Source organism: Jatropha curcas, chromosome 4, assembly GCF_041381405.1.
Source record: "Jatropha curcas cultivar XTBG-Jc1 chromosome 4, XTBG_Jcur_1.0, whole genome shotgun sequence".
In the NCBI taxonomy this organism is placed as follows: domain Eukaryota; kingdom Viridiplantae; phylum Streptophyta; class Magnoliopsida; order Malpighiales; family Euphorbiaceae; genus Jatropha; species Jatropha curcas.
In genome coordinates, this window is record NC_143154.1 from 32,230,852 (window position 1) to 32,255,966 (window position 25,115).

The window sequence follows — 25,115 nt, forward strand, 5'->3', positions numbered from 1 at the left end:
TTCTAAAAAAAAAAAAAATTAAAATAACTGTGGATTAATGAAAATTGATGCGATAAAAGTATTTAAATTCGAATTCCAGAATTCCGCATTTTCTAAATTAATGAAAATATCAATTTGACTCTACATGATTAACTCATTTTAAATATTTTTATTTATTTCGTCTATATAGATATAATAAAATATAATGTAGAAAAAATTCATGAAATATATATATATATATATATTATGAATGAAATTTTTTATAACAACGAATTAATATGAAATGTGATTATTGTTCAAAAATTACTTGATAAATATAATTCTAGTTGAAATTCTCTATTGATGTAAGATTTACTTGATAGAATAGCTAGGTTGTGTCCTTGAAATATAAGGATACGAACTACATGCCTAGAAATTAAATTTTTCTATGAAAGTATAATTTTTATACCAAACAAATATTGGAAAAAAATCGTAATGTTGTGTTTGGAATGAAAAAAGATGTAAATTTAAATTTTACGTATTAAACTATGTGGAATTGGGTATATTTAACTCAAATTTTACTAAAATTGTTAGAATTTGTAAATAAATTTCACAAAATTGACCATTGAAATGTTTATTGATAAAATTACCCTCCATTACTCAACTATTTTTATTTTTTTTCCTTTTTATTTATTCTCTTTGGAAAATTCCAAACTATAACAACGTTATTTTTTTAATCCACGAATGACGTTAGTTTATATTTTTATTTTTTTTCTTTCTTTTTTTTTTGGAAAAGTTCAAACCAGTAATGTCTTTTTTTTTTTTTGAAGTCCATTAATAACGTTAGTTGTGATTACTATAAAACTATAAGAATTGACTATCAACAATTATTTCAAATGCAATTAAAAATAGTATCAACATTCTTATTGCTTTTAGTTTCCAAATTAATTACTTAAATCAACAAAATTTCTTACATCAATTAAAAATAATTATTATGATGAATATTACTATTTATATAATTAATTAATTAGCGTGAAATATTAGTGTACTTATTTATATGACATTTATTATTTATATTTTAATAAAAAAATGACAAGTTATTACATTGTACATAATAAATATAATTCCGTAGTTATTTATTTTTGTTAAATTATTATATCAAGAAATTCATAAGAAATAAAGACAAGTGAGTTTCATTTAATAACTTATTCCAAAGATAATTCTGTAAAATTTAATTGAATTCCTTATTTTAAATTGTAGCATATCAAACATAATAAATTCATTTACAAATGAATTCTACCATTATGATTCATTTGTTCCAAACGGACTGATAATTTTCCACTTATTTTATGGTGAGATTCCAGCAACCAAATTTCCGTAAAAGATTACTATATAACCTCTAAAACCAATTAGGTTACACATTAAACTAAAATTAATCAATTTCAATCATATTCCACCTCAGGCAATATAAGGAAATTATTGGATGGGCATCCAGAAATTATTAGTTGGCGACCCCATCATTGAATTCGCAAGATACACTTTGGTGTTAAGCATATGGACAGGAATACAAGTTCAAAAGCAATAAGCTAATTAGCATCGTTGAAATGTTTTTGTTCGATACATGTATGTAATATATGGCCTAAAAGTAGAACATTTATTCTGATGACTTGCAGCCTGCAGGTGTAACTCCGTTATTGCTGCGCAGATCTAACGCTCTATGCAGCCATAGCTCCGAGTATCGGCATGGTGTGGTCCCAAACGCCACTCTCCGACTACGCAGTTGTTTGCATTGCGAGGCAATTGTAAGTACGTTTGCAATGCAATTAAATTCAAAAACAAGAATCCTCTGGTGCTGCACTAGTCGGAGTTATTGTCCAAGGGCAGTCGTGTGGACTTCGTTCGGCCGAGTCGTTTCAGTGGGGTACAAATTCCAATGCCCTGCCAATCCATGTCGATTGTACAATTACTAACGGGGACCTATCAATATTTTTTCCTTTTTTTTTTTTTTTTTTTTTTTTTTGAGAACTGGACCTATCAATATTTGATTTGAGGGGGCTCTTATGGACAAGAAGATAAGTGAGGCAGAAATGGGGCCATGCTAGAACTCACATCGACCCCTGTAAAACGACAGTTTTGTTTGGATGCGTTTTCTGTAAAATGATTATCTGTTCAATTATTTATCACATTAGCATGCAGTATCATTTATAACTTTTGGCCCTACCACGCACATTCTGGAGAAATGTTTTTATGGATGAGATGAAGGAAGAGGGAAGTAACAGTTAATCAACGGTCGTACATTTTTGCAGGCTTATAATTTCCAGAGATAGTGAATAATTTGTTTTTCAATTAATATTATATTGGATTAAGTACTAAAGCAAAGAAATTGTAAATCCTCCAGTGCACGTATGCCTTGCTTAATCGCTGCTTGATGCCTATAAAATCACCCAAGTCTATAATTGGAGGCAATCTCTTCTCTCTCTCAACTGAAAATCTCTAAAGCTAGATGATCTGAAGACATCCTATATATCTGCATATATCCCAGCAATTAAGAAGCCCGCCACATCGCATAACCAAATGTGGCCTGAACCAGAAATGACAACGGCAGCGTCTCCAAACATAATTCACCTCTCTCCACCGTTACCTCTCACTGCAAAATCATGCGATCCCCACGCCCATGGCTGTAGATGGTGGCCTTACTCCAGTTCTAATGATTTTGGAGCCAACACAGCCGTGATCCTCATCATCCTGCTCTGTGCATTGATATGCGCTTTAGCTCTCAACACTGCCATCCGCTGCTTCCTACGCGGTGCTCATCGCCCAGCAGACCGCCTTCCCCAAAACCGACAAGAAATAGATGGTCAGCAGCGGAAACCAAACAATGAAGCAGGCGCTGCGCCCCTGGTGGTGGCCCCAATCTCGGTGTATTTAACAGGGATGAGATTGGGTGGGGCAGAGGCCGAATGCGCCATTTGCTTGTCGGAGTTCGTGGAGGGGGAAGGCATTCGAGTTTTGGGAAGCTGTAAGCATGGGTTCCATGTCCACTGCATCGAGCAATGGTTGTCTCGCCATTACTCTTGTCCCACTTGTCGTCGCAGTTGTCTTTCCCAAGAAACTCCTGACTGTTGCCCACGAAATGACCTGGGCAACACATCCGGGCAGCCGGTTCCGGAACAGTTAATGAGTATACCTTAAACGTGCACATGTGTAAATGTAAGAAGTATTTTTTGTCTCTGTTTTAAATTTATTTTTGCTCAAGTTTTTTTCCATTCATCATATCTATAGCATTTGACAAATGCCACAGCCTCTGGAAAAATGTCCAATTCTGGGAGCTACTCATTCTCGGAAACTAAGAAATTATATGAATTACAGATTAGGATTATTGGCATGAGGCATAAAATCCTGTACACCAATCCTTCTACAAGAAATATTAAATCTTATTGGTCTTTCCGGATAAGATATGTATAATTCATTGCCATGCCAGTTTGGGCAGAGTACCATTTGGTAGTTGGCAAAATTCATCCCAGTGACAAGAAAAGATAGGACCTTTTTGGTGTTTCGGAATAAATTTCTGTTTACAACCATCACTCTTAGCAGAGGAATTCTTAGATTGCCTTGCCTGACATTTAAAAGGAGTCCTGACCTTAACATCTAATTAATCATCCGGTCTCTCTTATAAAGTTCCTCGTCTCCTTCCAAGGCTTATTAGCTTAATGGTGCCACTGTTTACTTAAACCGACGACAAAGACTCAAAAAGGTAACGGCTGGAAGATTGGAACTTTTGCGCGAAGTGATTTGTGGTGAATAGAAACAATCATCTAACGTTAACCATCTTGCTTTAGCATTGTCCTCATATGTTTAGATATATTCGCTGCTCATAATCTCTGCAAGCAGCGGCTTTAATTAAAAACTTAAAAGCCTCAAACCATCATTTTGGTTTTGAATAATGTTCCTCCCAGGCATGTCGTAAAAGAAAAAAAAATGCTTCAGCTCCTTTTTCTTTAGTGTTTGATATGCTAGTCGACAAAGTAACTGTTGCTGGGAACTGGTGAGGTGCTTCTGGATATCAAGAACAATATGAATATGCTCATCACTGTGAGTTTTCCAAATACATAAGCCATAGTTTTAGCTAATGGATTGTTATTCATATCATTTATGGGAATCACACATTTGGTGTTGCTAAATGCTAATAATAAGCATACTGTTGTTCTTATATCTGTTATGCATATCTTGTCAGGTCTCCATCAATTATAAGTGTCCCATTTTATGACCTTTTGCTTGGTTAATTTTTTTGACGAATCTGCAGTGTTCAGGCTTTGGAAATCCTGTACGGAATCTGTTGTCGTGTATGTTTGAATGTAATTGTAAATTATATCAAGCTATTAACCTGTTAGTTAACTAATGGATTGCCAAATGAGCAGCAGAAAAGCTTCCAAAAGAAACCGAAGAGTCCTACTGACCTGTCATCAATATTTTTCACTTCAAATACAATTTCCAGTTTCTTTTTTTTAGTTTTATGCTTTCTATAGCAGTTCTCATCTATTGTCAATTTGTTTCTGTTCATAATCGCTTGATCACGTAGTTCAGCTCTCATGGGACCAATTAGTTGTTTTGTACTCCCGTATCAATTACTTGAATGTAAAACTAGACTTCATTAGCGTCAAGTCAAGAAATGGAGAGGAAAAGAATTGGCTCAGTATCATATCAAGTTGGCTGGCGAGTTTGTGTTGTTTTTTCTGTTTGTTTTGTCAAGACTCAAGAGACTATCCGCTGTTCAATGTTCCACGCTAATATGCTAAACCAACAAGTCATTGTGATATAACAAAATGGATGATTATTGATTCCACTGGGAAAAATGCGAACTTAATGACGATTCATTTTATTACTTCTTTAGAAATTTATTTTTTTTTTCAAATTGAAAGAGTGTAGCTATTTTTAATTTTTTTTATTTCAGAAAATAATTGTCTGAGATTTAATTTTTTGTTTTTTATTCTGTAATCAGTAGTATAAAACTTAAATTTATTGCCATCTTATATATGTACTTATATCTAGAGTGTACAAATGAACTTTTAATTATAAAATTTATTTATAAATTATAAAATTTGATTCTAATTGTGTTGAATTTTATAATTTTTAATTTTTCTAAATAAAATAAATATTTTCATTTATAATAAATATTAAAAATATAAGAGAAAATAAATTTCATATCAAATCAAGCTTAAATTGTTTTTTACTGAATACTCTTTTGGGCTGCAAGCAAGCCTTCTTGAAAAGTGAAATTCGATAATTTGATAAGCAATTCGGAATTGGATAACGAAAACAAAGTAGGGAAAAAAACAAAAAGTGGAAATGGCGCACGTGAGTAACACGAGGTAATATTAAAATTGGGAATTGGGTTTTTATTTATTTATTTTTTTTTTCCTCAATCGGTGAGAAGAGCTAAAACCCTAATCAGAGAACGTATTTGGCAGTGGTGAAAAATAGGCAAATCAAAGGCGAAAAGACGGTGGAATCCGGATGAGGAACTGGTTTGGCGGTGGCGGAAATGTTGGCACAATAAGGAGTTCTTTGGTGAGGTATTTCTCGCGGGCACGCGCAGTGAATGTGAGGAAGATAAACCCTAAGGTTCCGTTCCCTGAAGCTGCTTACATTTCTCAATCTCTTTACAGTATCATCAAGCAGCATGGACCTCTCACCGTTTCCAATACTTGGAATCATGCCAAGGTTCTCTCTATTATTTGACTTTTCAATCTAAGTTTTGCAGTTTATTTTGTTCCATGAACTTGTGATTTATTAAAAAAACGTCCTTTTGCGCATCACACGATCAATATATTAGTGAAATGGTAACATAACCCCGTTTGAAGACAGTGTTAAACCGTTTAATTCAGATAAACTTCTCGGCTCTCAAACAGAAAGCAGAGCTTTTTCATGTTCTTGCTAAGAACGTACATGTTTATCAATTTATTTGCTCGTACTCAAATTGCATTTTGGATTCCGATGTTTTGGAAATTTTGAATAGACCTTTTCTATGATCAAATTATTACTGCTTCTGGTCTTCTGTTGAATTGCATTTTTGGGCATGTTTTGTGAACAAATTCTACCGACTGATTCGGTGCATACTGGGATAGGTGGAATATGGACCATTATGGCTCACACATGTACTTTTATTGCATTACAGATATCATTGTATCCGGGAAATCAACAGTTAATTGTGCTGTTAGTAATTGGAATTTATGCTTGTAGGAGGATTCTATTTTTTAGCAGCAACCAAGCAGGAGATGCTAATAAGACACCTTGTGGTCTTCATTAATTTGCTGCATGTATATTCATATGTCTGATTCTTTTTTTTTTTTTTTCTTATTATTTTTCCTTGACAGGAGTCAAATATCAGTGGATTAAACAGTAAAACCCACATGAAGATACTGCTTAAATGGATGAGAGGGAGGAAGATGCTAAAGCTGTTTTGCAGCAATGTTGGTTCCAGCAAGAAGTTTTTGCACTGCACTTTGCCTGAGGAACCCCAAACTGACCAAATGAAAGAACTATCGGAGTTGAATCTGCAGACTGACAAGAAGACTTCAACAAAGAGGAAAAAAAAACAGAAATGATGTCCTGGGACTTTCACTGATTGAGGAATGCATAGCGTGCAATTATACTCTCTTTTTTAGTCTTCATTTGGATGGATGGGTTTTAACACCATTTTTCTGTTATCAATGTTCTTGAATACTTTGCTAATGCATTAGGCCTTGCTAAATTGCGCTCTTATCCCTCTGTACTGTCAGACTTTTAATTATGCCCTTGTTTCTTGATTTTTCTTTTATGAATTTAATAAAGACAAGATTTTTTAACGTAACTCTAGATTTAATTTCTCATGCAACAAAGAGACTGTTTGCTATGGGGCAGTGTGATGCAGTGTTCTGCCTTTGATTCCTTGTACCGTGTTTAGATGTGATTGTATTGCCGAATTGCTTTTTATGCTTCACGAGGAAGAAACTAGCTTAATTAGATTTTCTTGACTCTTATTCATCCTAAGATGGTTTTTAGTTCTGCTCTGTCGTCCTGTTCTTAAGCATGTTGAACGATGAAAGGCTTCCTTTTTATTAAATTTTTAACCGCAAGACTCCTACGATCAATGGTATGTGGGTGGCTATAACTTAAGGTTGACTTATGTTTGTCTCTTTTAGCATGGTTGATGAGATTGACATCCATACTGAAATGAGGTTCCTATAGCGAGTTGTTTATATGGCTATGCCAGTGTGCCAGAAAATAGTGATGCTAAATGCAGCCACCATTCTAGAGGTTGCAATATTAGCTCTTTAGCTGGGAAGGGAATCAATGGTATCAGAATCTGTTCTAATCCTTGGCTCTCTTGTAATGTTGCTCCATGCTCACACAGCAATAATGAATTGAAATCTAAGTTGTTTGGTAAAGTTTGAAGGATATGATTTTGCTGATAAAATAATCAGAAGATATAATTGTAAAGCTAGCTAGTTAAGAAGGAATAGGGTTCTGGTCCCCGAGGGCGAGACAGTATATAATATATGGAGAATGAAGATGAAATTTAAGAGTGGCTGCTCAGCGCGAGATCAAATGATGCATAAGTCACCAGCATTAGCATATAGAATCATAGCTACATTGGAGCTTGAAAGCTGCATTATCCTGATTAAACTTTCTGTGGCTGTGTAGTTAAGTCGTTAGTTGAAGTTGGGCCACTTAACGTAATTTCCAACATGTTTATTGGTCTTTTAAATCTTTTGATAAGAGTCTATTATTTTATAGGCCTTCCAAGATCAGAAGTTCTGAGCCGTAAACATCAAATGTGGGTTGGATCGAGCATGGGCTCGGCCAGTCGGCTATTGCAAAATTTGCAGAAGTTCCATTGACTATTTATATTAGTAGGGCAGAGGATAGGGCTACCGTTTATTGTCTATCTATCACATAGCAAAGTGTTGAGTTGCTAGGCTGGTAACTGGTATGTGATTCCCTACAGTGCACACATCTCTTCTCTCATCGTTCTTCTTTGTTATAAGTTTCAGTTATTTATCTCTGTCTCTCTCCCTCTCCTTCTGGTACTCCGGCCAATCTTAGCGCTTACAACTTAATTTGGTATCCTGTCTCTATATGTTTGTTTCATGGCATTCGTTTTGATTGCAATTTCAAGTTCTAATTACATCTTAAAGCTTCGGTTTTGATGCTTGAAACCTTGCTTTCAAATGAAATAACAACAAATTTTAATCATTTACAAAGAGCACTTTGATTTTCTAAATTCGCTCACACATATATCCAGTTTTAAATCCTACTTTCTACAGTGATGCAGTTGCTTGAGCTATTAAAGTTTAATTCAAGAATACGATCCTGCTCAAGGAATCATCATTCCTACATATTCAAGCAATTCAATTCTATCGTGCTCCTTTTTACCTCAGCCTGAGTGCATTGATTTCTTCCTAGTTGGAAACTTGGAATTCATCCATCCACTAAACTTGCAACAAATATGATCCAAAAATTACCCTTTGATTTTATGTTATTTTTTTCTTCTCCCTGGATTCTTGTATTTCGAAATATTGGCTGTCTTTGTGCGCAATTATCTGTCAATCAAGTTATACATCTGTTGCATGAGAAAAGATAGGATTGGGTTGGGATCTGCTGTTTTTATCCAGCCTCATTATAAATTTTAAAATTCTGCTTCAAAATATTAGATGCAACTTGTGCGGTTTTTGTATCATGTTTTGCTATTTCGTTTTTCATTTATATAATATAACCATGAATCGTATTTATTTGACGAAAATGATGTCCACATGTCTTTCACAGAGAGTAATGCGCCTATGGTTTATGAGTTTATGGTGGAATAGTTAACACTAAACATGAGTTGTGAGATTGTAAAAGAGGACTGCCTTGCATGGGCAGCTAGAGATCCATCTGGAGTCTTATCACCATACAAGTTCAGTCGTAGGTGAGTTTGATGTGTTTTCCTCTTTAGTATATATTCTGCAAAAAATATGGAATTTTCCAGTTAGAGCTGTTTTTTCAAATTACCATGTAAAATTTGCTGACTATAAACAAATGGGAAAGATTCATATATTGCGTTTTCTCTCATTTATTCATCCTGCATTTTGAAAATTTGTCATTCCGACTGCTCACACCATCAAGTGTCCAAAATATTAACCTTGCATGATCTGTTGGTTTCATGTATGGGTTGCCCATACATGAAAATCACTTCAGGGATGTTGGTGGAGATGATGTTTCACTAAACATTACACATTGCGGAGTCTGCTATGCTGATGTTATTTGGACAAGGAATAAACATGGAGATTCAAAGTATCCCTTGGTGCCAGGGTATGCCGTCTGATTATATAATCTCACTGCTTTGCTAGTTTTCCAAAACTAAAGAATCCATGGTTAGCTGCATGCAGACATGAGATTGTCGGAATTGTAAAGGAAGTTGGTTCCAACGTCAGCCGCTTCAAGGCTGGTGACCGTGTTGGAGTAGGCACTTATGTCGGCTCATGCAGAGATTGTGAGTACTGTAATGACGGGCAAGAAGTTAATTGCGTAAAAGGGACAGTTTACACTTTTAATGCTATTGATGTCGACGGTACAATCACAAAAGGAGGATATTCTAGCTACATTGTTGTCCATGAAAGGCAAGAGCTGTGCATTGAATATCTTTATTATATCTTTTATCTTCTCTTGAAAACAATTTAAAATCCACTCTATCATGTTTGTTTCTTATGACTTTGAAGAAATTAGTCTGTACTGCAATAAAAACCATTGTCTACTTTAGGATATGTAACTTCCAATGCAACAGTTTTAACTTCTATTTATGATGCCTTCCTCACAGACATCTTGGATCAAATGGGATGATTTTATTCTATTACATAGAGTCAGAGAGTTAATGAAGGGATTAACCTGAAATCTCAGTGTGATTTTGTTTGCTTTGTTGAGCTCATAATTAGTTATAGATTGATGCTTACTGTTGCCTCCTGAATCCGACCCTTTTTGCTCCTTCACTATCAGAAAGTAACATGAGGCTTTGATTTTAGATCAAGAAAATTTGTTGTTGGGGGGTTGGGGGGCGCGGGGTGCACCTGATGTGACAGCTTATAGAGAATCATTTGTTTGCCTGATTTTCAGGAAATTTGACCAGGTTTTACAGCATTGAAAATGTTCATGTTGATGTCAAATCTGCAGGTACTGCTTTAGAATACCAGATGATTATCCTATGGCCCTCGCTGCTCCTCTGCTTTGTGCTGGAATTACTGTTTACAATCCCATGATGCGACATGGGATGAACCAACCTGGTAAGTCCTTAGGGGTTATTGGGCTTGGTGGTCTTGGTCACATGGCAGTGAAGTTCGGGAAGGCCTTTGGACTGAAAGTAACAGTTTTTAGCACAAGCATATCCAAGAGAGAGGAAGCCTTGAGTGTGCTAGGCGCTGATGATTTTGTTGTCTCATCAGACCCAGAGCAGATGAAGGTAAAATGACATAAAGCCTCTTAAGGAGTACATTTTTCTTGGCACATAGTATCAAAGAAAATACTCGGTCTGTGATTTTTCTTGTTTGCATTCTACTTACAATAGTTGTCTGTTTATAGGCCTTCTCTAAATCAATGGATTTTATAGTTGACACAGCATCTGGTGACCACCCATTTGATCCATACATGTCAACTTTGAAGACTGCTGGAGTTTTTGTTCTAGTGGGGTTCCCAAGTGAAGTCAAATTCTCTCCCGCAAGTCTCAATCTGGGTAACTACTGCAACTTTTAGTCTTGAGGTCTTGTTAATTACAAAGAGAGGTTAAAGGCTTACTGTATGCTTATGGCAGGTATGAGAACCATATCTGGCAGCATTACAGGTGGTACGAAAGTGACACAAGAAATGCTGGACTTTTGTGCTGCTCATAAAATTTATCCCAAGATAGAAGTAATTCCTATCCAGTATGCAAATGAAGCTCTAGAAAGGTTGGTAAAGAAAGATGTTAAGTATCGATTTGTTATAGATATTGAGAACTCCTTGGAGTGACACTACGGAAGCAAAGAGAATATGTGACTCAAATAATTACTTAGAAGGGCCATCATATGGCAATAGATCTGGAACCCTTCTTTTGTATAAGAGAGGAAATAAGTTTAGATCTTGTATACATATAAGCTGCTGAAGTAATTACGCTGCCTGACTAAATCAGTGAAGAAAATATGGTAATAGAATAAATTTTACTATTGAATATTAGCGTCAAGAATTTGAATGGCAAGCAACTTGGCCAAGATTTTCACGAAATATATCATTAACTGGAATTGATGATAGCAATTTGTTTTATCAAATCAAAATGAAATTCACGGAAGCAGTTTGGACTGCTCTGCTATTAAGGGCTTGGTTGATTGTTTTGGATTCTGATACATGTGCCTTCGTTGTGTTGTGAAATTTCCAATCCTTTTAAAACGTTAGTTTAGTTTAGAGCAAATGGTACAAGATTTAATAGTTGGATTTTGAAATGGTGCCTCTTTCCCTTGTGGCCATAACAGCAACAGTGGATTACTATTAGGCAAATAATTTAGTGGGCAATTAACCCACTGAATCTGATGGGTTTCTGTTTGTGGTGGATCCCTTGTAATCCACTGACCCATGTGCATGAAATATTCAAATGTTCATTTTCGAACCTCCTCCAGTTCTGTGAAAACTCTAATCCATTTGATGTCCTCCAACCTCCCCTTCCTCCTTCCTCCGTTAGTTTAGCTACAACGGCTACAGAAATTACATAGTTGACCCTCGTCCATCAGAATAAATGATTTAGGTTACAGTACACGATTAAAGTAGAATAGTGTAACATTGTAAACACTAAACATGTGACACCATGTTATTTTAAGACATCCTGTATGCTTCAGTTACGAGGAGGGAAGTGGCAGTCTTAAGTTTCCCTTCCATGTACTTATTTAAGATTTGCATGTCCATGACTAATCTCCACTGGTCTATCATTAGAAACAAAAGCATTTCCTTCCTCCGGCTGCAGGGCAGTAACATCATCTTGCCTTTTGCTCCAAATTACACAATAAAGGCCCAGTATGATAACTAGTGCTCCTATCAAGCTGGCAAATTAAAATTGCCCAAATGTGGAAACTCAGCAAGTGCTTACGTAGAACAATAAACGACACAGATTCAGAAACTGACCTCCCCACATGAAGTCTCTCTGCAAAAGCAACCGCCGAGAAAACTCCAACGATTATTAGGAGCAGTGGACTAAACATGGCTGCAAAAACTGGGCCCTTGTTGGTAATACACCATGTCTGTACGTAGTTGGTCAATGCTGAGATCACAACTCCCTAAACAACAGAGATGAGAAATCCAAATCATTAGACAGAGATCATATATATGTTAAGAAGAATAATAAGTGAAATATTGGGACTGACACAATATATGATGGTAAGGAGCTGCAAATTCCAGTCCAACTTCCAGAGGGAAGGATTTCGTCCAAAAAAGAGGGCAAGCAAAGAAGACTGAATCGATGCAAAAAAGCATATGAGAGTGGTGAGTGATAAGCAAGCCGGGTACTCTTTGTAAACCAGAGGCTGGAGAATTAGCCAAGCGCTCCATGCTACGTGGCTGCCGATGATGAGAGCAGATCCTTTGATCCAGTTTTCAGGAGAATGCTTTTGAATGCTATCCATCAGTATCAATGGCCGCTGCTCAAAGCTTTTATAAAGAAATCCTCCTCCTTTCCAGAAGGTGAAAATGAGAGATCCAGCCACGCAAAGAGTGGTGCCTAGTAACTTTGCCCATCCTGACCTACCGCTCTTAATGTTCACTTTCTCCATCCTTAACACAACCGCCATTAGGAACGTTAAACTTGGGATAACGTTACTCAGTGCGCTTGCAACCGTTGCAGAAGTATATGCTAATCCGGCATAGTACACGTTTAGATGGATGGTTGTACCTAATGATGCTAGCACAAAAATCTTGGTCATCACTGCTACTGAAATTGAAGGCCGCTGCTTCCTGCACCTTCTAATTAATTATTTGCAAGTTCGAAAAAATTATCAAAAAAAGATCTGATGAAACTACCTTTCAAGAACATAAGCAAACGGGCCCAACAAACTCATGGCAATCAAATGGCGATAAACCACAAAGACGAGTTGATTCAATCCCTTCTCAAGAGCAATTTTGATGAGGATGTTTGATCCTCCATAAGCTAATTGAATGAGAATCATTGCAGTGACTGGAGCCAATGTTTTCATGCTTGCAGTTGTTAGTTATCAAATGACTCGATTCACACTAACTAATTGTTTAAATAATAATATAGAACCTACTTTAGCCACTTCTTTTTCTCCTGTATTTCTATTTTTCAACGGATAGAGAGGATGACACATGCAAGGTTAGCTAATGGAGAATAGTAAAATAATATATCTTGTTATATACAAATAGAAATACTGCTGTACATCAATATGCCAACATGCTCAGTACTGTATATAGAAAAGCACTAATTAGACGAGTTTAGTTTTTAAATACAATGCTGCTAACCTAACTTTATTTAGACTTTGTTTGTGATCTTGAGATCTTGATTCACCTTCTGCCATATTCCACTACTTCTATATTGGAATGCGACATCACCTGATTGTTCATCCATTTTTAGAAATTGATCTTAATAACTAGTGAAAAAATCAGCACCCAGAGAGAAAAACGAGGAACTTTGTTTTTTTTTTTTTTTTTGGCCTTTCTAGAAATGAAGTTTATGTTACTCAACTACTTGCACGAAATATTCAACTTTACTGCTTAAGAAATCAAAATAATATTGTATAAATCAAACAGTAATATTGTATAAATACACACCTCATTGATTTAGAGAAAATGCGACAACTATACATATGAATTGTAATTATGCGACTTTAGTAAGTGTTAAATTTATTACTACCATTTACAACTACTTTTAATAATCTAATCATCCATCTAGAATAATATACATTACAAAAGAAGACATGATTAATTTTAATAATGAAAAATTATCCACTATTTTTATTATTATGCAAAATGATAAAACATCAAAAGAAGGCAGCCTAAAGTTTCAGAAAAACCATGAAATCATTTTCATCTGCATCGAGAAATAAACCAACTAATCGTTTTGTCCAACCTCCTTTAGCTGCAAATTATGAAAGAAGTATACAAACACCCACAAAGAGAGGAGGGAAGCTTAGCGAACCAACGAGAAAAAAGAGCACATGATACACAGACACACCGCTCAAACTAATACTATACCACAATTTGATAAATCCTGTACAAATCTTCAAAATCAGCTCAGGAAAAAAAATAAAATAAAAAAAAAAATAACAAGCACACTTGCTTAACACAAGTCTTCCTCCAAACCAAATGATTATCAACAACCTCTGGCAGAAAGCCCAATCCAGTCAACTTCCTCCCCAAGACTGTACTTGCTGAAATGGTTGACCCTGAACTTCCACTCTCCTTTTACAGGGTCATACGATATAAATTCAGCACCTTGGTCCTCAGCCTTCCTCTTGAGCATCTCTTTGTATTTCTCAATTTTTGGCCCTTCTGTAAACTGACGCCCGGTCTTTTTGTCAAAGCATTTTATGTTTAGAAGTGTTACCTCAGCAGGCTTATTTAGACCTTGTCCAACAGGTGGTTTCTTGCTGTCATCTGTGTAAACAATCACCTCCCGATTATTAAACTGAACTAGAGATTCGAGATCAAGCCGCCTTACATCTGTCTCACCCAGGAACTTAATGCAGCCATAACCATGCCGCCCAACCACAAAGTCCTTAACATGGCGGCAGAACCCAGGTTCAGCCCTTTCCTTAGCTGCCAATTCTTGGATCCGTGGCTCTGTATAGTAGTCAGATCGCCGGAGTTTTGGCATTAGTGCCTCAATATCAGCCCCATGCTCATATACAATTGCAGCTTCACCTGCTCGGTGACCACTAAGCGTCATATATGACTCATCTTTCTGAGTCGAACTATCCTCGTGAACTCCATTAGGTTTCAGATTGAGCTTAACATGATGACCTCGCTCCTTACCAACTCCATCTTCAACCATATTCCCTGCAGACAAATTAAACACATTAACAGATACAAGTTCTTAGTTCAAATTGTCCAGATAAAGTTAGACTTGTAAATGAGAGAGGGAAATGTACTTCAATCACATCTCATCAAGACATATCTAAAATAAAGTTCTGATCCCTTCACTCGAAATTTTACCAACTCAAATCATGATTAAACTGCAGGGAGTACATATAACAGCAAACTATCGCAATAACAAAAACAAAGTCTTACTATCTTTACCACCAGAACCACTCGAGGAAGGAACATCCACAACTTCTGAAATTTTGCCTGAACAATTAAGATCAAAACAGTTGTATATTTCCTGACAGGAGAGAAAATGTTATAGACCTTCAGATAATATTCAATTGAAGTTTACCATTCCCGTATACTGGAGTAGATGTATCCTTCAATGGAGAAGTTTTTTCTGCACTAGCCCTCAATGGCCTCTGGTCCGTAGGACGAATGACCAGAGCTCTTGGGTTATCCCGAGGAATGAAGAGAGCATCTGCCTTTGGTGTGCCAGTTGTTTCTTCTTCATCACTGAAAAAGGGAACCTGAATGTATAGTAATGAAACAAAAGTTAGAGTGCCTACCCTTGAACAAGCTCGCTCTCAAACAAGTTCTAGTGAAAGCAATGAAGAACAATTTTGAGTAAACATCTCACCTTTGCACCATCAGGCTTAGGATTATATTTCCTAGCAGGTAACCTAATCCGCCTTTGTGACAGGTGCCTAGACATCAACAAGGATGATATTCTAACAGGAGCAGGCCTGTCAACAACCTGAAAGAGAACAATGCCACAGGCTATAAAATTTGTGTGCTAATTGTTGTAGACAGACATCAAAGCCTATGCATACAAGAACCTAGCAACAACATCACGGACTTAGCCTTTGAGACAAATGAATTCATAGAACTTTATAAGGAACTTATTAACAATTTCAAAATTTCACTCCACGGAGATCACTACAATCCAACAATTATAATACTACATCAACCCTCACCAAAGCCCAAACATATGGGCTGCTTCGTGTACTGGATCACCCTTTTTTATGATGCAATTTACAAATAAATGGTGCACTGCTAAAATTACAAAATGATTGATAATGCAATATCCCCACACAAATTAATTTAGTGTTCCCTCTCTCTCTCTCTCACACACACACACACATACACATACAAATAGAATCTATTGAAATTAAAGGCCAAACAGAAAAAAAACTACTTGCACTTGACTTTCTTGACAGAACTAATTTGCGAATTAATTCTCCTTCAATTGGTTCCAAACATAGTGTAAACTAATTTTACCAGAATCAAGACAACACCACCATAACTCCGTAGAATAGAAATAGACATACAAAGTTCATGACAAAAGATACTTACAGGCATGCTGGAAATCCCATATTGCACAGAAGGTGCAGTCCCAGCTCGACCAATAGACATTTGAGGCATTGCAGGGAGTGTCCCAAACGGATTTGCAACAGTCACAGGCTGTAAAGCAACAGAACTCTGCGGGGTAGATCTGCCAAACAGAAATGTGCTTACATGAATCATAAATTGATGTATTCAGCACTAAGAAGAATTTAAATCTAAATCCGATTCACTCTTCCATCGAAGTAACGGAGAGATAACAACATGAATAATGAATACACATACTAACACAAGCAGAAAGACAATAAAGATTATCAGAAATAATGATGATCAATCATGCTACTAGCATACATGATATGCACGAACTGGAAGCACGGATGACAATAAAACTAGCTGGTTAATATAAGACATACAATGCTCCAAAAGTGCTCTGACCAAACATGCTTGATGAACCGGCAACACCCACTGGAGCAACTGTGAAGGCAGTGTAAGTAAAAGTTAGCACAATCAAATAAAAATCTGGAGAATTACATCGGTGCAAACAAGAGCATAGAAGGAAAAAGAAGAAACCTGCTTGTGTCTGCCCTAAATTGCTGAAATTAAGAACACCTATGGCCTGAGATGTTTGAGGCAGTTGAAAAGGTGAAGACTGAGGCAACTGTAAGTAAAGAAACTATTAGCAATCAAATAAAAATATTAACATATAGATAATTAAATTACTTAATGTAGACCCAGGAACTTATAATACATGTCCCTAAGGACTCATGCATGCACACAACCTAGCTGTGTGAACAACATTACTAAAATGAATATCAGATATATAATTGCAGTATACCTACCAAAATATAATGCTTGGCTAGCTGAGAAGATGTGCAAGGGAAAAAAATAAAAGGATATTAAAAGTTACTTACAGCTGTGTGACTAAACATCCCTTGGTTAGCTGACGTTATCAAAGACGGATTGCTTGAGAATGAAAAAACAGTGGAGGGAGTATTGAATATGCTTGACTGTGTAAAAGAGGGGGTGGTACTTGGCGCAAATGAAGCAGTAACCTGTCCAAATGCAGAACCTGTCTGCGAAAAAGATGGTGTGGTGGACGGGAATGAAAGCGATGGCTGAGTGTTAGCAAAATTTCCAAATGGTGAAGAAGTTGTTTGCCCTGTGCTAGAGTTGAACAAGGATGATCCTGAACCAAACGAGGGTGAAGTAGAGGGGCCAAAAATGGATGAAGCTGTGTTGCCTCCAAATCCAGTAGATGATGTTGATGCAAAAGCCGAGGCCGACTGGAAAGGATTAGATGAAGGTGAAGCAGTAAAAGGTGCAGGACTGAATGTAGGCGTGCTTCCAGTTCCAAAAGGTTTTGTAGCAAATGGATTGGAGGAAATAGACGAAGAAAAGGGACTAGCAGATGACTGGTTAAATGCATTGGAGTTAGCAAAAGGATTTGGTGGTGCATTGGACACATTAAAGTTAATCCCACCAGAAGATTGACCAGGAGTAAGTGGCCCACCTGCATTTGGAAATAACAAAATAAGGAGAAACAAATATCATTATTATTAGCAGTAACTGCGAAAAAAGGAACCTCAGAATTTACATTGTATTTACTAATGACTACCTTTATCTCCCAATTGATAATCTTCCCATCTTAGTTCCTCATGGCTTTTATCTTTGTACATAGCCATGGCTGATATAGATTCTAGCTTTCCAGCCTGCTGTCCAGTACCACTGTCAGCATCAGCTGTTGCGGAGTAAGGCACTACTCTACTTCCCCCACGATTTCCCGCAAAAGATGACTGCCCAAATGCCGGTGTTGTAGCCTGGCTTACTACATAAAAGCACATAAAACCAAATTAGTAAACAGATAAGAGATCATAAGGAAGAAGAAAAAGAAAAAAGGAATCGTCAAACAATAGCTGCAAAAAAATTAATTCTTCAAAACCAAGTATTTTTATGATATAATTAGGTATGAATCTTAAACCACTCACCAAATGGAGAACTTTGGGAACTAAAAGGAGAAACATTAGCAGTTCCAAATGGACTGCTCCCAAAGGCAGAAGTAGATTGGCCAATAGTAGACCCAAAGCTAAAGGATGGGGCACTTGAAGCCCCAAAGGCAGGGGTACTCCCAAAAGAAGGAGTAGTTGACGTTCCAAAGGGAGAAGGAGTACTAGAAGTCCCAAAGGTTGTATTGGAAACACTAAACCCAGATGTGGTCGAAGTACCAAAAGCAGGTGTGTTTGAAGTTGCAAAGCCACCCGCAGATCCAAATACTGGGGTACTAGAGACACCAAATCCACTTCCAGTACCAAACCCTGGGCTAGCCGTTGTGCCAAAAGCTGAGGCACTTGCGGGGGCAAAAGATGAAGCAGTTCCAGGACCAAAGCCCAGAGTACTGTTTGTACCAAACGCAGGAGTGCTGCTAGCACCGAAGGCAGAGGTGGTTGATGAAGCAAATGCAGGGCTACTCGTAGCACTGAACGGAGACTGTGTTGATGTGCCACCAAAAGGTGTGGTAGAACCGAATAGGCCACTCCCAAATGCAGGCTGTGACTGCTGATTTGTACTCCCAAATGGACTCGTTTGGGTAGTGGAACTAAATCCTCCAAAAGAGGGCTTTTGGCCGAATAGAGAAGATCCTACAGAAAGGACACAGGAGTAAATTGATAAGGATAATTGTCAGTTTAAAAGAGCATGAGCAGAAAAATCAAATAAAGTACACTTTTAGACAATATACGCAAAAATCCATGGAGGACAGAATCTACAAATAAATAGCGCACTCAGTGAAGATAAGCGACCGGAATGAGGAAAGTAAAGGCATAAAATACTGCCTTCGAGTTGATTTCATATATTTGAGTGCATGTGTATGTGTATTAGACTCAGAGAATTACAGTAGCAAAATGTGTATATATGTATATATATTCAAATAATGAGTATAAAAGTACCATCTTAAACACTAAAATTATCATCCTAAAATTATGGAGAAAAATGCAAAAAAGATCTAAAGCAGAACTACGATATCTACAACCTAAAAGGAGAATCATAGTTTCATTAAAAACTGAATCTCCTACAACAAGTTCTTATTTTTCATAGCAGTTTGTAAAACGGGCCTCCAAATAGATGTCAATTGAATTTAAGCAAGAGCATTCATACAAAAAAAAAAATCAGCTTCCAGATAAAACTTGGTGTATAATTTAATTGCCCAGAAAGACAATACCATGCATGTAAGCATCATGCAATAAATACAATGAAGAAGTATCCGATATTCCACCAACACAGATCTGAGCTGTTATAAGTTTCAAATCAAAAGATAGCCAAAACAGTGATTACAGCAACACTTAATACACATGGACAGTACTACAGGAAAATCATATTTATTTAGCATTAAATCATAGCCAAAGGGTAGAAAAGGAGAAACTTATTCATTTTATATAGAATTAACATCTTTCAAGCACACTTACCACCAAATGAAGGTGAGGAACTGCCAAAAGTAGAAGTTGAAGAAGCTCCAAATGAGGACATGGTGCCACCAAAAGCTGCTGAAGATGAAGAACCAAAAGCTGGTGTAGAAGAGAAAGGTGAGGAAGTTTGGGGTGTACCAAACATGCCAGTTGAAGTCCCGCCAAATATAGAACCCCCTGTTTGCGAACCAAAAGGAGTTGTACTACCAAAGGGTCTGGGAGCAAAAGGATTACTGTTTGCATTACTTGTTTGACCAAAGACTGATTGAGATGCAAAAGGGCTACTTGATGACTGCCCAAAAGCTGTAAAAATGAATTTCAAATTATCAGAATGTTTATCAAATTGAGAAATGGATATGAACACTTAACCAATAACTATAACTCCCAATGGGGAATGTGCATGCAGCAGCAAATCATTAGCACAAGACAGAAAAAAGCCTAAATAAAAATTAAGTCGAAACAGACACTGTTACAAAAGACGTAAATTTATACTATTTTTAGAATGAAACAAACATAAACCAAGCAATTAATAATGGTCAATGAGGCATTTTCAAATGATATTAATCCAGAAGCCTCATTCTAACTATGACAAAGTTGTGCGAATAGGAAATATGCATTTATATGAAAGCTTGTTCAGAATCCATTAGATTATAGATAAACAACAAAATTTCAAAAAGTCAAGTTCACTGAATTAAAAGGTAAGCATAAGATGATGATGTGCAATTAGGGCAAACATCAGACAAATACAAGCGAAATGCTAGTTTAATTAGGATGATCAATAAAATCGTGTTTTTAATGGTACCACTAGTAGAGCCGAACATCCTGCCTTCCAGAAAACCAGTAGCTAGTTCTCAATCCTGCACTGAAATGAAAACAGAGATCAGAAAATACATATAATTGCAATACCCCAAACTCACTTCTATATTTTGATGAAACTAATTTAATCTGAAATGTGCAAGCAACAAGTGAATCAAAGTAACTAGTAAGAGAGGAAGGTTATATGCGGGTAGATTGGCATTCATTACAGAGAGCTAAAAACAGCTGATGCTAAATTTTAGGATCTTAAATATTGTATAGTGCGAAAAATCTATCGCATGAATCAAACTCGAGAATGATGGTTAAGCAAAATAGTAATGATTTCTAGTAGAAACAATGCCATCGCCAATAGAAGGAACGAGATACGAATAGTCCACAGCAATAGAGCAAACCATTACAAAACATAGCCAGATTAAAAATGAAATTTGAAGCAGAAAGAAAACATAAAACAAGTATAATAAAGAACAAAAAATGCTTAGGGTTTTATTTAGTACCTGGAACGATGAATGTAGGAATTAGGGCTTTCAGCTAATCAGACTTGGATCTGAATCATTAAAAAATTGCAAAAGGAATGGAAGGGAGAGTGTTTGTGAATGTGGAAAGATGATAGAGAGAAAAGGGGGAACGGGAACGGTCCGTCACTGGTTCCCTCACTCACAGAATCGAGGAGTTAAACGAAATAACATTTATAGGAGGAGTGAAAGGTCTTTTATAGGTAGCCCATGAACGAGTCGCGTAGCGTTGATTTTAAGTCCTGAGGTTGGTTTTTCCGTAATTTCCTTAAATAGGTTACGGGTGCAGCGAAGAGCCGATGAAGGGTTAGCCGGGTAGCGTTATTTTTAAGTCCGCATGTTGGTTTTTCCGTAAATTCGTTATGACGCTTGCCCTTCCTCCGGACACATCTCAATCTCAAGGCGGCTAACTTTGCGGTTTCCTTTTTTCTAATTTTCCTGTAACTGCGGTTAGTTAATTTAATCCCCCCTCTTATTAGGCTCAAACATATACTTGTGGCCCATTTCCCGTCTTTTTAACCCAAAAAATAAAAATGCCACACCAACTTTTTTTTTTTTTCTTTTTCACAAAGCAAATTCAGTATATTCCAACGCGTTTTTAATATAAAATTACAATGATTACTTTATAGTTATATTGCTTTTGCAAATTTTGTTTACTATATTATGTTTTCTTCTAATCGAAATATCAAAATTTTTAATAGATATTAAGAGCTTATTCGTATATATTATTAAGATTGACTTAATTATAAACTCAATTAAAAATCTTAATATTTAGAAAAAAATACAAATATCTTACTTAATTAAGATTCTAACTTTAAGCACTTTATATTTAGAGCCTCTCATTCTTATGCTTGTTTTCAAAATTGAAATTTCATCTCTAATTATTTATTATTCTTTTATTCTAATGGTTAATCCAATAATTGTTTTTCTTTCAAAACAAATCGGAACTTTTAAACATTAATCGAGTGAGATGCAAATCATTTATTTAAGCCATATCCTCTATATTTTCTGATAATTTATCATGGATTTATACAACTATTTGATTTCATCACGTTAATCGCAATTATGTTTATTATATTTTTCAGGTTTTTATATCCATGGAACCATAAATTAAAGTAACAAAATAAGAACAATCTTCAAGGTCACAACAATTAATTATTATAATCTGTATTTGTATTTTGTACATTTTTTAAAACATATTTTGATTTAGTTGATTTTTAATTAGAATTTAGTTTTTATTAATTGGTCTTGAATAGTTTGTCCAATTTTTTAAGTGATTAAATTACTATATTTTGTATGCATTTATATATATTTTTTTGAAATAAACAAATTTATTTTAATTATTTTTAATAATATTTGAATCAAACAAAATAAATATAAATATTTTTACTAAATTCATAATAATTGCAAATATTACAAGTTTAAAGCACACGGGAATTTGTGATATGTCTAGAATATGCAATTAAAAACTTTAATCTTACATGTGGTATAATTAACTTCTTACCTTTATGGGACTTACGGTTGTCTAACACCCACACAACACTTTATTACCAATTGTTAAATGTCAAATGATAAATTATCAATTGCAGCATATTGTAAAATGTTCCGCTCAGCGAAATTTTAGCTGGTTACATGACATTAAATTACTAATAAATCCTATGATAAATATGATTTGTATTTTGTTGCATGAAAAATGTTCAAGTACTGTAAATAATTATAACGCACACATGGCACATTCTATATATGTATATATATTGAGTCACCAAATAACATGGTTTTTGATGTGATTTTATTCCTCGCTCGAAAATACTCAAAATGCCAAACTAAATAATTTATAACATGCAATCTTAACTTGAAGCCAGAATTGTAATTAATTTGAATACTGAGTATAAGGTATGGGCAGTGATTGAGCCACAATGCACCCGTAGCATGTCAATCGGAATGGTCGGTTTGTTGGTCAGATTTGAAGGCCTCCTTTTCCTTTCTCCTTGCCTTCCTTGCATGCTTAGTATCTAGTCTATGTGCATGGTGTTCAAAAATGTCAGAGATGTCCAAATGTACACCAGGGTCATTGGTGTTGTAGGAGCCACCAATCATGATGGAGTTGTTGACTGCTTGGAAATTGCTGTTAACATAGGTTCCTAGTGCTTCAGGGTCATCGCCGGAAAACCCTTGGGGATTATAATCGGGTTTATCATCCAACTCGCTTCGCATTGTGGCTCCAGTGTTTGTTCCAGCAAGCGTGATGATTCTGACGTCATGCTCGTCATCCTCGCCCTGCAGGCGGTGGTGGGATGCACCTGACTTTTGCAGATCACTAACACGAGATGTAATTGCATTCACCATGTCTCTGACTTCGCGATCAAGTGCTTTATACTTGTCTTCGTCGTCGGAGGAGGAAGAGTGGGTTGGCTTTGCTGTTTCAGGAGCCATGTTTTTCCTTCTATTTTCGTTTTGGGAGGTAGAGAGAGTAGAGACTATATTTAAGGGGGAGGAAATGCAATTGGAGCAATCAAAGCAATTAAAGGGAAGGGAATAACTTGGGAGAATGAAAAAGATTAAAGCATTACTTGGCAAAGAGTTCATCGATTTTGTTCTTTTGTGAGTAGGACTCTTGTCCTTAGTTCCAATAAACAAGGAATCACTTGGCATCTTTAAGATCTTATCATCACTTCATATCTGAGGTAATAGAATGGAAAATAACACCATCTGTGTCATCTTCTTTGACACAAAAGGCCAACGATACTAAAGATGGACACCAAAAGTGGCCAAAGAGGCCGACGTCGTTCTCGTTCTCGTTCTCGTTCATGCTGTAGGCTTCAAAATTTCATACTTATTTCTGAAAAATAAAAACAGCACTTATTCATTACCAACATAAGAATTTATGTATAGTAATTAATTAATTTTATTATTAATATATTAGTAGTTTGCAAAAAGTTAAAAGTTCAATTCTCATCAAAATTTGAATATTCCATATTATTAAGTTTTTCTTTTTTATTTTACTATAGGCCACATTCATTCAGTCTTATTTCACAGCTTTGGAAAGCAAAATCATTATATTTTATTTATCCTGTTCCTTTTAAATTCGTAAATTTTATTTTCTAATCATGTAAATTTTTTTTTGAATTCTATAAATTTTATAGAATTCATAGGTTTTAGTTTTACATTTTATTAATAGCATATTACTGTTACTGTTACTATTTTTATTTTTATTTTTATATATGTTGACTAATGATATGAAGCAATGAAATTAAGTTAGAAAAACAAATAAAAGAATTAAAATAAATTAAAGTTAGCAAATAGGATAAATGATTAGAATAAGTTTACAAAAGTTAAATTATTAGTTAAATGTTTTACGGTGTCACGCCCGACTCTAATCACCAGAGGAATTGTCCGTTTTGTCCGTTTTGGATCAAGCCAAATCGCCCATACAAGATGGCAAGACCCGCACGGTTTTGTCCCGCAGGTGAAATGAGAAACTTCTCAAGAGGTCATCCATCCTGAGATTTCTATTAAGCGAGCACGCTTAACCCTGAAGTTCTTTTAACTCTCCAGCCACTCCACCAAAAGGCACATCTAATGATTAGTTTCCCCTTTTTCGATATATGATTCAATTCATTCCCGTATCCCGCATTCCACTACCCTAGCTAGTCTGTCATCCTAGAAGCTATCCAGGAGCTTCGCTCTACCTGTCCTCTTAAGATCGCTTTGCCGAGTCGGGATGTCACATACGGATCCCGAGAAGTCCCTTGTCAGTCAACCAGAAGGTAGAGAGGAGAAAAGCTTCTAACATAAAATAAAACTGTAAGTAGTGTTAAATAACTAGTATTATCCAAACACATATACTCGTGCACACACAGGTAATGCTAAGCATGCGCACACGGATAACTATTATGCATTCATGCATGATAGATAAATGTCATTTAGGTACAAATGCATTATTTAATAATTTATTATATGTGTT

At 35.9% G+C, this 25,115-nt stretch overlaps 6 protein-coding genes across 9 annotated transcripts; 3 read left to right on the plus strand and 3 right to left on the minus strand.

Annotated features, from left to right (window-relative positions):
- The first annotated feature begins 2,267 nt into the window (after positions 1 to 2,267).
- On the plus strand, positions 2,268 to 3,224 carry LOC105645561 (RING-H2 finger protein ATL79). The gene has a single exon (XM_012231185.4). It carries the CDS (start codon positions 2,533 to 2,535, stop codon positions 3,148 to 3,150), a length of 618 nt encoding a protein of 205 aa, XP_012086575.1. The 5' UTR covers positions 2,268 to 2,532; the 3' UTR covers positions 3,151 to 3,224.
- Positions 3,225 to 5,365: 2,141 nt separating this feature from the next.
- Positions 5,366 to 6,808, plus strand: LOC105645560 (tumor necrosis factor receptor family protein). The gene is made up of 2 exons (XM_012231184.4): positions 5,366 to 5,679; positions 6,333 to 6,808. Exons 1-2 carry the CDS (start codon positions 5,473 to 5,475, stop codon positions 6,561 to 6,563), a joined length of 438 nt encoding a protein of 145 aa, XP_012086574.1. The 5' UTR covers positions 5,366 to 5,472; the 3' UTR covers positions 6,564 to 6,808.
- Positions 6,809 to 7,772: 964 nt separating this feature from the next.
- LOC105645558 (putative cinnamyl alcohol dehydrogenase 1) lies at positions 7,773 to 11,173 on the plus strand. The gene is made up of 7 exons (XM_012231182.4): positions 7,773 to 7,927; positions 8,764 to 8,905; positions 9,175 to 9,288; positions 9,366 to 9,596; positions 10,144 to 10,429; positions 10,549 to 10,699; positions 10,778 to 11,173. Exons 2-7 carry the CDS (start codon positions 8,817 to 8,819, stop codon positions 10,972 to 10,974), a joined length of 1,068 nt encoding a protein of 355 aa, XP_012086572.1. The 5' UTR covers positions 7,773 to 7,927; positions 8,764 to 8,816; the 3' UTR covers positions 10,975 to 11,173.
- A 581-nt stretch (positions 11,174 to 11,754) lies between these two features.
- Positions 11,755 to 13,285, minus strand: LOC105646017 (WAT1-related protein At1g43650). Its single transcript, XM_012231788.4, has 4 exons — positions 13,006 to 13,285; positions 12,354 to 12,939; positions 12,115 to 12,266; positions 11,755 to 12,032 (listed from the first exon to the last, which is right to left on the minus strand). The coding sequence occupies exons 1-4, from the start codon at positions 13,176 to 13,178 to the stop codon at positions 11,876 to 11,878; spliced, it is 1,068 nt and encodes a 355-aa protein (XP_012087178.1). The 5' UTR covers positions 13,179 to 13,285; the 3' UTR covers positions 11,755 to 11,875.
- Positions 13,286 to 14,000: 715 nt separating this feature from the next.
- LOC105645557 (Nucleoporin autopeptidase) lies at positions 14,001 to 21,317 on the minus strand. 4 transcript variants are annotated; one of them, XM_012231180.4, is made up of 13 exons: positions 21,134 to 21,317; positions 20,626 to 20,685; positions 19,824 to 20,126; positions 18,351 to 19,001; positions 17,981 to 18,190; positions 17,277 to 17,875; positions 16,936 to 17,023; positions 16,779 to 16,839; positions 16,378 to 16,516; positions 15,662 to 15,778; positions 15,374 to 15,551; positions 15,238 to 15,285; positions 14,001 to 14,997 (listed from the first exon to the last, which is right to left on the minus strand). In XM_012231180.4, the coding sequence occupies exons 2-13, from the start codon at positions 20,642 to 20,644 to the stop codon at positions 14,312 to 14,314; spliced, it is 3,099 nt and encodes a 1,032-aa protein (XP_012086570.1). In that variant the 5' UTR covers positions 20,645 to 20,685; positions 21,134 to 21,317; the 3' UTR covers positions 14,001 to 14,311. The 4 variants fall into 4 exon arrangements, with proteins under 4 accessions (XP_012086570.1, XP_012086569.1, XP_012086568.1 ...); XM_012231179.4 differs by having other exon boundaries at positions 15,229 to 15,285; positions 20,626 to 20,680; positions 21,134 to 21,316; XM_012231178.4 differs by having other exon boundaries at positions 15,229 to 15,285; positions 21,134 to 21,316.
- A 1,588-nt stretch (positions 21,318 to 22,905) lies between these two features.
- On the minus strand, positions 22,906 to 23,623 carry LOC105645556 (uncharacterized). Its single transcript, XM_012231176.3, has one exon. It carries the CDS (start codon positions 23,582 to 23,584, stop codon positions 23,084 to 23,086), a length of 501 nt encoding a protein of 166 aa, XP_012086566.1. The 5' UTR covers positions 23,585 to 23,623; the 3' UTR covers positions 22,906 to 23,083.
- Positions 23,624 to 25,115: the final 1,492 nt, after the last annotated feature.

Coding starts and splice junctions, on each gene's coding strand:
- LOC105645561 (XM_012231185.4), top strand. CDS start 2,533: ATGTGGCCTGAACCAGAAATGACAACGGCAGCGTCTCCAAACATAATT.
- LOC105645560 (XM_012231184.4), top strand. CDS start 5,473: ATGAGGAACTGGTTTGGCGGTGGCGGAAATGTTGGCACAATAAGGAGT. Junction 5,680..6,332: donor ATACTTGGAATCATGCCAAG/GTTCTCTCTATT, acceptor TTTCCTTGACAG/GAGTCAAATATCAGTGGATT.
- LOC105645558 (XM_012231182.4), top strand. CDS start 8,817: ATGAGTTGTGAGATTGTAAAAGAGGACTGCCTTGCATGGGCAGCTAGA. Junction 9,289..9,365: donor AAGTATCCCTTGGTGCCAGG/GTATGCCGTCTG, acceptor AGCTGCATGCAG/ACATGAGATTGTCGGAATTG. Junction 9,597..10,143: donor TACATTGTTGTCCATGAAAG/GCAAGAGCTGTG, acceptor TCAAATCTGCAG/GTACTGCTTTAGAATACCAG.
- LOC105646017 (XM_012231788.4), bottom strand. CDS start 13,178: ATGAAAACATTGGCTCCAGTCACTGCAATGATTCTCATTCAATTAGCT. Junction 12,940..13,005: donor TTTGCTTATGTTCTTGAAAG/GTAGTTTCATCA, acceptor TAGAAGGTGCAG/GAAGCAGCGGCCTTCAATTT. Junction 12,267..12,353: donor TCCTTACCATCATATATTGT/GTCAGTCCCAAT, acceptor TCTGTTGTTTAG/GGAGTTGTGATCTCAGCATT.
- LOC105645557 (XM_012231179.4), bottom strand. Junction 18,191..18,350: donor TTCCCAAAGTTCTCCATTTG/GTGAGTGGTTTA, acceptor GCTTTTATGTAG/TAAGCCAGGCTACAACACCG. Junction 15,286..15,373: donor TACTCCAGTATACGGGAATG/GTAAACTTCAAT, acceptor TTAATTGTTCAG/GCAAAATTTCAGAAGTTGTG.
- LOC105645556 (XM_012231176.3), bottom strand. CDS start 23,584: ATGGCTCCTGAAACAGCAAAGCCAACCCACTCTTCCTCCTCCGACGAC.